At 47.6% G+C, this 9,894-nt stretch overlaps 1 protein-coding gene across 2 annotated transcripts in view; it reads right to left on the bottom strand.

Annotated features, from left to right (window-relative positions):
* Positions 1-9,894, bottom strand: part of Spock1 (SPARC (osteonectin), cwcv and kazal like domains proteoglycan 1) — a 459,458-nt gene that overhangs the window by 78,251 nt on the left and 371,313 nt on the right. For both annotated transcript variants that reach the window (XM_026782920.1, XM_026782919.1), the window contains one exon: positions 3,037-3,151. In XM_026782920.1, the coding sequence (XP_026638721.1) occupies positions 3,037-3,151 (115 nt within the window). The remainder of the gene's footprint in view (positions 1-3,036; positions 3,152-9,894) is intronic.

The raw sequence follows: 9,894 nt of genomic DNA on the forward strand, positions 1-9,894 counted from the left end.
CTGCTGACCACAACCACTGCTGGCCATGCCCACTGTCTATTGCTTCAGACAGCACCCTGACAGGTAACAGAAGGAGGCTCAGGCTTAGCCTTCCTTCTCTGTCCCTCCCTTCACTGCACCTCGGTTGTCACCTGGCAACTGTTCTCCATTTAACTTCTGACCTCTCCCTGATAGTCATCCTTTGTCTTGGTTCCAGCTGCCACAACCTCAGCCCAACTCTTGTCACCTATTACGAGTCACTCTGAGAGCTTTGTAAAAGAACCATTATCACTGGAAGGAAGAGGTCAGCTCCCAAGCTTGATCAAGTTTGTTCAGGTCAAGCATTGTTAATGTACTGTGATAACCCTAAGATATTGTCAAAGCTCTTGTCATCACACATGTTGCTATCTGTCAAGGAAACATTAATTAAATCCATATGAAGTCACTGAACATTCTGTTGTGCTCTTCTCCATTAGGACAACATTGGACACAGCAATAAATCCCACAATACAGTCTTCAGTCTTGCTGTTGGCAGCTGGATGCTGCTTCACCTCATTCTTAAGTGGAAATTTCTACATTTCCTCAAAGTTTTGAAACGGGATTGTTAACACAGAAGGCCTGTCTTGGAACCCCAGAGAAAGAGCTTGCCCCAAGGGTAAGCAACTGAGAGTTTGAGGAAGGTGTGGGGCTTCCAAGGTCTAAGCTTTCTTAGACAGCTTCCAGATGGCCTCAGGGACTGAGCCATGTCAGCCCAGGGGCAATGTTCTGAAGGAAAAACAGGCATGCCCCCCAAAGGGCACTGATGTGAATGGAATATCACTGATATTATTTTATAATGTTCTCTTGTCTACTACGCTAAGATGAACTTCCTGCTTTTTTGAACTGTCTCTTGGCGTTAACAGGCTTTCATACATGGTCTTGAAACCTTTGTAAATAACAATCTAACTCATCCTCACCGACCTTTCAGAATGCAGGCCTGCCACTTTTTATCCTGGAGTCCTTTTATGTTTAATGGCAATGCACTTGCATGGGCTTGTGAGGAATTTTACTTTTTACCAGTGACTATCTGGTGACAGACAATGATGACATGGTCACAGCCATACCTGGAGGGTCACGCTTAAGAGAGCCCCCTGTCATCAGAGGTGGAGGTCATTATAACAACATAGGAGAAATGAAAAGGTCTTCAGAAAATGGGGCTGTTACGCCAATTAAAAAAAAAATGGAAACCTTAGCACATCTGGTGGCCCTTGTTTTCATCTCATCTATGAACATCACGGGAAAAACAAAGAGTTTCCTTCCTTCCCACAGAACAGAGGAGCAAAGAAAAAAAAAAGATAAACCTAGAATAGCATGATTCAGAATCGCGCAGAACCTAGCATAGCATGGGATTCAGACTGACGCAGAATCTAGCATAGTGTGGGCTACCACAGCTCCCTGAGAAGACTCCAGAGGATTTTAGGTAGAATTCTCTGGACTGTGTAGTTAATGAGAAAGATTCCAAGGCAGAGAGACAGGTGGGACTTGGTTTGTCAGGATGCTCTCCAGATCTTAAAATACCACTACCAGGCACAAACACTCAGAGCTGACACAGTTTCCATCACATGACCAGTATGTTACATCCAGTAAGTGACATTCCATTGTCAGGGACAACTAAGGGAAACTGCCCCTGCTGCGTGCTATGCCTGACTTCAGGCACCAGGGGTGGATGCTTATGGTTGGTGTGACCTGATTGGAATCTTGGGATCTGAGCCCCATCAAAGGAAGAAACAATAAGGCCACATCGCCCTAGAGACAACCGTCCACCCTGAGCATCCTCTAACCCGTACTAGGAGCACCCTCACTGTTCCGGTGTGGGCCTCGCGTGAGCCAGCCATGCTACTCCCCAGTGCAGACTTTCACTCTCTCCCTCTCCCACGTCCTAAATTAGCTTTCCCTGCTGGGCCTTTGTGCACACCCCCTACGTTCCTTTAATGATGAGGCCGAGGACCTGACCTAAAAGGGTCTTCCTTCCTCAGCTGACCTCTTTAATACCTACAGTTTTAACACCATGGCTTTGGGTTTTTTTTTTTTTTACCAAAAAACAATACAGTATTATAATATATTATATCAAAGTCTTCTTAATGCCATTATATAAATAAATTGGCCTCAAATGCAATGAGATTGGCTAGTGGGAAATCTGTAGTAATCTTTGCTGATAACTTATAATCACAGTGCTTCATGATCCACACTGCTCTTTGGAGACAAGCCTTCCAAAGAGCTGTAATGTTTCTGAAGTGGAACTGCCCAGACCAGGACTTGGAGTCTTGATCTACTTGTCCTAGCAGAGACCACACATGGTGAATAAAAATCATATTTTTTCTCATCTTGTTAATTTCCTTAGTCATAAGAAGCTTCTAGCTCTGCAAGACACGTGATCATACACATGCACACACACACAAACACATGTGTGCGCGCGCACACACACACACAGGCCTACATGGACATTCAGTGCTTCCAATGAAGCAGCCAGTCACAGCTAAGAACAAGCAGTATCACTTATTCAATTCAAAACTTGGATTTGAGAAGGACAACGGTCAATGGGCCACATGATTTCTCCATTAGAAAGCACCCTAAGAAGCCCTCGGGTCCCAACCCTCTCAACCATGGACAGAAACAGGGGTCCAAGGGAGCTGCTCCCTTTATCTGCCCCTTGGCTTTAGGCCGGGATCCAGTAGAGTGTACTGATGAAGAAATGCTTAAGGGAAAACATTCTTCTCTGCCTGGTATCTCTGCAGTTTCTGTGATGTTTGGTTTCGAGAGGCTCAAAGGAGCCTAGAATTTGCAGTTGGAGAAAAATAAACCCAAGGGCAGGCATGGTCTTAGATGCTGAAAACCTGCCCCTCCCACACCAGAGCTAAACTACCGAAAGAAGCTAGCACACACCGAATGGCAGAAGCTGTAGAGCTTACTTCTCAGCTCAGTTCCTATTCCCTTCGTGCGCATGAGCAGTGGTGTCGCAAGCTTGGCCCCTGGTAGCTGAGACAGGATTGCCCATGCAAGCCTGCCCTGACCACTCACCGCTCTTTTCTGCCTTGGGTTTGGGCGGCTCAGGCTCAGGCAGACACGGACAGGGCCCATCGCAGAGGGAGCTGAGGCTTTTGCCTGTTGAACAAGCATGGAATTCCAACTTGCACTGCAAGAGAGAGAGACAGGGCAGACCGTCAAAACACAGCTCGCAAGACTCCTGCCCAGCTTTCCGGGAAGCAGCTGGCATCCTGGCTTTAAGGGGGCAAAGATGGAGAAGGGAGAGACCTACCCTCTCTGGCTTTCAGAACACTAACTTGGGATTGGCTTTTCATTTTTTTTTTCAAAGTGTGCCAGATAACTTGCAAACCACAACGGAAGCACTGGGAAGCTAATTTTAATTAACTGTAGGCTCAACTGTCATCATTTATAAAATACGAAGATTATCTGAAACTTAATGCATGTGGAATTCTATATGACCCATGAAGCTCTCCCACTTCAGCGCTGAAGGCTTCCCAACAAATCCTCCCACACGGAGGAAGAGCTTGAGAACGTTCTTAGTAACCAGCTCTCTCATTACTGTGACAGTAATGAAAGAAGAAAGATTTGTTTTGCTCATGGCTTCAGCCCATCATGGTGGGAGGCCATGATGATAATACCGGCATCATGGTGGACAGGAAACAAAACAGGGAAGATGGGAGCCCGGGGCTGAACATAAGACAACACAGGCTGCAAGGGCATTTCCCAGCCAGCTCACTTCCTCCAAATAGCTTCCATTTCTTAAAGTTTCTAGACTGAAAATAGCATCCTCAGTTGGAGACGAAACATTCTACATCTGAGTCTCTGAGGGACATTCCACATTCAAACCATAGCAATGCACGGCCACCTCCTTTCCAGGTCTGGAAGATGCTCCTGAGGTGTGCTGCCCCTTCTTCTCGGAGCGCAATGAAAACTTGTGCCTCCCCTGTCTGGAACTGAAGTCTACACTGGTCTTCTGTGGGCTGGAGCCCTATTATAACTGGCCTGGGACACAATGGGAAGTCTCCCTAATTCTAGGATTCAGTGTTGGAAGCCACAACCTCCTGTTGTCTCTTATGGATAGCAACGGTGGCTTTGGGGTCCCTTTCTCCTAAGGGAGCAGTCTCAATAGACTCAGCACAAGTAGGAGAGAGAAGGTATTTACAGGTGTCCTAGACCACAGTGGGTTCCTCATTCTTACTACTTTTAATATTATTTTAAAAATTGAGGTTCTTTGAGGTTAAATAACTCATAAAAGACCTCAGCACTCAGCCAAATGCACGGCTGGCTTCAGAGCCAAGCTGTGAAGAGTCCTGAGATAGTTTCTGCTACATGGCTGGGGGCTCAGAGCACTAAAACTGTACCTACTGCCCCTTTGCCTCTGGCCCAGATGAGCTATCGGAGTTTTCTCCCTTCCTGCCTGTCAATTTCTCAGGATCAAGGCTTGCATATAATCAGTCTCCTGCAAAGGCCCAGGGCCTGCGAACCTGGTGGAGGTTCAAAGAAAGGAGAGATAGACGAACTTCCGCATCCACTCAGCATGCCTCTCTTATCGGGTGCCACGGGGAATCATTTAGAAGAAAGGGAAGAGCAGACACAGTCCTTGCCTTAGAAAACACAAATCATCTGCAAAAAGTCGCCAGCATTTGCAAAGAAACTCGCTGGAGTACATGTGGACATGAGCTCACTGTGAGCGAACGGGATGTTCAGTCCCCAGAATAACAACAAACCCAGGCAAATGATGCTTTACAGACAGCTCCAAAGGTTCTGAGATCCTTGGGTATAAATCCAGCTGTCACCCATCCAAGGGGCAACGGCAGAGCAAGCTCCATCTCGATGCAAAGCTCCCTTCTATACATGATCCAGAAATGCCTAGCACGTGACCAGTGTGGTCACAGGACAGGGGCACTTTGTGAAACGAAGCCTGGCCCAGGCATCAAACATCACTTGCTCTGACTTGGGAGTAAATGCCAAAGTCATGTGCCCAGGGCTTTATGGTAAGGCTGACTTCATGAGTGTATGCAGCCAGGGCAGAAAGACCACTGGTTATGGGATGTGGCTGAAGCACCAAGCCAGAGGCCACCTGTGTCAATGTTCTCCTCAAACAGCACTGTGCCCTGTCTGATTTCTGGTGCTGTGATACACGCTGACAACAGGAAACTGGGTTTCAGGTTACAATCCATCCTGAAGAGAAGCAGAGGCAGGAACCTGGAGGCAGGAACCGAAGCAGAGACCATGGTGGCTTGCTCAGCTTGCTTTCTCATAAACCCAGGACCACCTGGCCAGGGGTGGTACCACTCAAAGTGGACTGCACACTCCTACGTGAAACATTAATCAAGAAAATGCTGTACAAACTTGTCCACAGGCCAGTCTGACACAAGCAATTCCTGACTTGAGGCTTCCTCTTCCCAGGGGACTCTAGCTTTGTCAAGTCTGACGTAAACTAAGCCACATACACGGCACATGCACAGCTCCAGCCAGTGCCCTCTCCTTCCATCTCTTCCCCTTCCTCCATCATCTCTTCTCCACCCTCTTCCTCCATCTCCTCTTCCTCTTCTGGGTTGGCTCTCTAAACAACCCTCAGTTTCAGATTGGAGGTTTACAAACTAGTTTTCCCACAGACTCTCTGAATTTTATTTAGGTACAAAAAATTCTTTTATGTGTACATTTATTTCGTAAAGTTTAAATTTTGCCTGAATTAATCGTTTTTGTAACTTCCTGCCATGTCTGTTATAGATGTAAATATTTTCCCTCACCAAACTCCTTGATTCTACACATTTTCTCGTGCCCATGGCTCTTTGTCTTATGACCCACACCTGCCTCCCCTGCCCCGTGGTCTCAGCACTGCAAGGTGAGCGACTCTGACAGGCAGCTGGGTCAGAAGCTGAAGGAGCAGGCGCCAGCAGACACTTCTAGAGGCACCAGTTTCATTGCTTACCCTGGGCTACTGGCAGAGTCAGCCTTCTCCTCCTGCCTCCCAGTAGCCAGAACCCCGTGTCCTGAGACCCAGACATGACCTCTTGCAACCAAGCCTGCTTGGCTGAGCGACAGCATCTCCTCTCATGTTCCCTGGCAACCATCTGCAGAGACAACCGACTTCTCTGTATTCCAGACAGGAGCCACTGAGAAAAATCGTTTTCACCTGCGCCAGTCAGATTCAAGGTTCAAGGGCACCGTATCTCTAGGACAATTCGTGACATGCAAGTGAAGTTCAAAATACTATAATCCCAGGGCTAGAGGGATGGCTCAGCAGGTAAGAGCACTGGCTGCTCTTCAAGAGGACCTGGGTTTGATTCCCAGCCCCCTCACGGTAGTTCACAACCTCCTGTAACTCTAGTTCCTGAGAATTATATGCCTTCTTTTGGCTCCCATGAGAACAAGGTAGCCTCATGGTACATACACATACATGCAGGCAAAGCAATTCATGTGAGCAAAATACTTAAACACAAAAAATAAAAATCAACTTAAGAGATTTTAAATGGCTGTAATCCCACCATTTTATTTGAATTTTTAAAATTCTATTTGAATTTAGAAATTCAAAACAGGCTATACAAATATCCATACAGACAGAGACAGTAAAAACTCATAACAGGGGTACAACAAATGCCATTAAGCGATGGTGACTTCCCTAGGGGGCAGGGCAGGGCACACAGACGCATCACAAAAACAGGTGATGTGTGCTTCACACTTGAATTCAGCTCTCCTTTTTTAACCTTGCTGCTGGACTTAACAACTTATAAATGATTCACATCTTAGACATCATACATTTTATAATATACAGGCTTCTCTGGGGGTGGTAACCAAGCCAGAAGCAGGCTGCCCCACTGAAAGGCTGCTCATTACCTGGTATTGGGGGCTGTCCTCTTAGAAACTCTGAACTGGAATCCTGAACCACACCTGTGGGAGCCCCCGGACCATGTGGTAGAGGCACAGGTGTTCCCAGGCCTGCGGCTGGAGACTAGGGCATCCCCATAAACGTTCCCTTCTGCAGCTCTTCTCTTATCTACCTCCCAGTAGGTAAGTAAGGTTCCCAGATGCAATGCCATCCTTCTTCACCAGGCTGTTGCCAGGCTAGGCTCTATGCCACCTTACCCAGAGGGGTCTGGTGACTCTCGGAGAGAAAACCTTCCTGCTGAGGGAGTTCTACAAAGCTGGTGTGGCCTCCCACTCCCAAGCTTTAGATTACGGCCCCCAGGTGGAGCCAGCTGACTGCACGGAGCTGATTGGACAGCGCAAACACATGTAATGGTTTAGGAATAATTACAACGCAGTTATGCTGTGCCCTTAGTTCAGGCCTGCTAAGAAAATGGGAGGAGAGAGGTTAAAGCAAGTGTTTCCACTGCCCCCTACTAGAAACAGGTACATAGCCCAAGATGTTGGGCTTCCCAACTTAGCTGTAATAACAAGACATGCATAGCGGTACTTTTCTCTTTGGGAAAGAGGCAGTAGAGAATGGAGCAGCACAAGAGAATGAAGGAGTCTGCAGGGGAGATGTGGGGAAGGGAGACAGGGAGTCCTGAGCATCCTCCCAACATCATGGGGTACCAGCAGCCCCATCCTCCTGACTTTAGGACAAATAGTAGGGGATGAGAACCTTTTCTATAGCATGTGCAAAGCAGGGGCTAAAACTGATACAAGTGTAGACGCAGAGTGCAATGCCATGAGGAACCAGTCTGGTCGTCTCTATACCTGCCCGGAAGAGTGGGAGGAGCCAGGCAGTCAGAACTTGACTGACTTGAGCCAAGCTCAGCTTTCACAGCAGGGCAGTTAAAAACCAAACAAAACTGGAAAGTGTGACCTTCTTGGGGGCTAGTAAAAGGGTCTAGCGTAACTTGTCTGTCACTTTAAAAAAACCATTGATGTTGAATGTAAAACAGAGGAAGCAGGTGTTAGCAAATGCTCTGGACTAAGAGGCTCTGGGCTCCTAACAGCTCGAAAGCCAAAGCAGGAGACCTCCAAGGGAAGGACTGAAAGACACCCACTGGGAGAAAGGCTGAGTGTGTACTGCCTGCTGGAGAACCATCCCTCCAGCCCCACCCACCCCAGAAGAGGCTACTGCAGAGAAGCCCTAGCTACCCTCTCTGGAAGCCCACCTCCCTCTAGGGCCCAACTCCATCCCACGTGCAAGCCGTGTCCAAATGAGTCTCAGACCTTTCTTTTTACCAGCGGAGGCTTCACAAAAGCAGGCTGGGGTAGGCCTGAAGCCAGTGTTACTGGTGTTCTCATAAGGAAGGACCACGTGGATACAGATATACCAAGGAGGAATGAAGTGATGGGACACTCTCCTGTAAGCCAAGGAACTCCTCAGACCCCCAGAGGCACCACGGACTAAGAGAACAATTCCTCTGCTTCAGAATGAGCCTCTGTGGTTGTTTGATCACAAACATCCAGCCTCCAGGGCTACCACAGGGGAACTTCATCATTTACGCTGCTCGGTTTCTAGTTCTTCTCTGTGACAGCCAAGCTAACTGATACATGTCACATCTAGTGTTTAAAAAGACGCAGACTCCAGGACAAGGAGATGCTCTAGTTTGAGATTAAAACTGTAAATCTTTGTGCCAAGATGGCACAGGTCTATTGGAAAGAAACACAAGACGAACCAAACCAAACCAATCACAGGACGGCAATCTTAGGGTGTCAGGGAGCTGGATATGAAGAAGTCAACTGTTATGTCACTTGTGACTCATGCCCAGTGGTGGGACAGGGGGCATATGAAAATTTCGAGTCTTATACTGATTTTATAAAAAGTGGTTATATGAATAGTTAGCTCTAACTCGACACAGGAAATGAGTTGAGAAACTAGGAAATCAGGTGAGATCATTTAAGCATGGACCAGTCTCCATATTCACACAAATCTCCCTGAAGTTTCTAGACCCTGGGTCTGCTGGAACACAAGTGCCTTCCCAACTATCTGAGGAGCAGAGAAAAGGCGGCACCGTATGACCATGTAGAGGCACTCAAAGCATTGACCTACTTAAAACTAAGTACGTTAGCGGATTTCCCAGCCAGTCCTTGCTCCCATTTTGCATAGCACCCACCAATACGTCAGCATGAGTGAACATTTCCTGCAAGTGGCCAGTAAATCTTTCTCTCCTGTGATTTGTAAAGCAAAGCTAATAACTTCTCTCGGGTTCATTGCTCACGCAGGTCTCCACAGTCTTCGCCGGGCCTCGCGTGCTTGGGGTATTATTTTTAACATTTTATTTAAATTGCTTTCTCCAACTGTATTTCATCAACCTATCATCTATTTTTAAACCAGACTGTTGACGGTTCACAGTTGACAATTTTGTTCACAGTTGATGAGTTCTGATTTGTTTTCATTCGCCCAAAATCATGTTGCAGTGGAGGGGGGGAAATAATCCCCAGGCTTTGCTGGCTTTAATAACTGGGCGTGAAGCAGTGAGGAGCTGCTGCCTGCTGGAGTCAGAGGGCCGCTTCGGCTCCTCTCCTGCTGCGCCACCCCGGCTGAGGCTTCTCCAGCAGAGTCAGATCCCCTACCTCAGGGCCTTTGCACTTTCCTCTGCCTGTGGCTCTCTCCCACGCCGACTTCATCCATTTCTCCACTCAGTCTAATGCGCGAACCAACCCCACACCAGTTAGGATTTAAAAGGGTACTTATTTTGGGGGGTAAAAACTCACGAAACACCAACCGTCAGGAAAGGAGCCTAGTCGCTGGAGCAGGAACCGGAAACAAGAGCGTGCCGCTCCTTTTAAAAGATAAATAGACCACGCCCCAGTGGGCTGGTATTTAAGCAGCTATTGGCTGAAGGAACGGAAGATCCTCCTGCAGCACAGGTCCTGGTCATCCACACAGTACAGTATTCCAGACCACACACACACTTCTCTGACTCCCCTACACACACACACACACACACACACACACACACACACACA

The sequence above is a fragment of the Microtus ochrogaster genome, chromosome 16 (genome assembly GCF_000317375.1).
Source record: "Microtus ochrogaster isolate Prairie Vole_2 chromosome 16, MicOch1.0, whole genome shotgun sequence".
NCBI lineage: Eukaryota > Metazoa > Chordata > Mammalia > Rodentia > Cricetidae > Microtus > Microtus ochrogaster.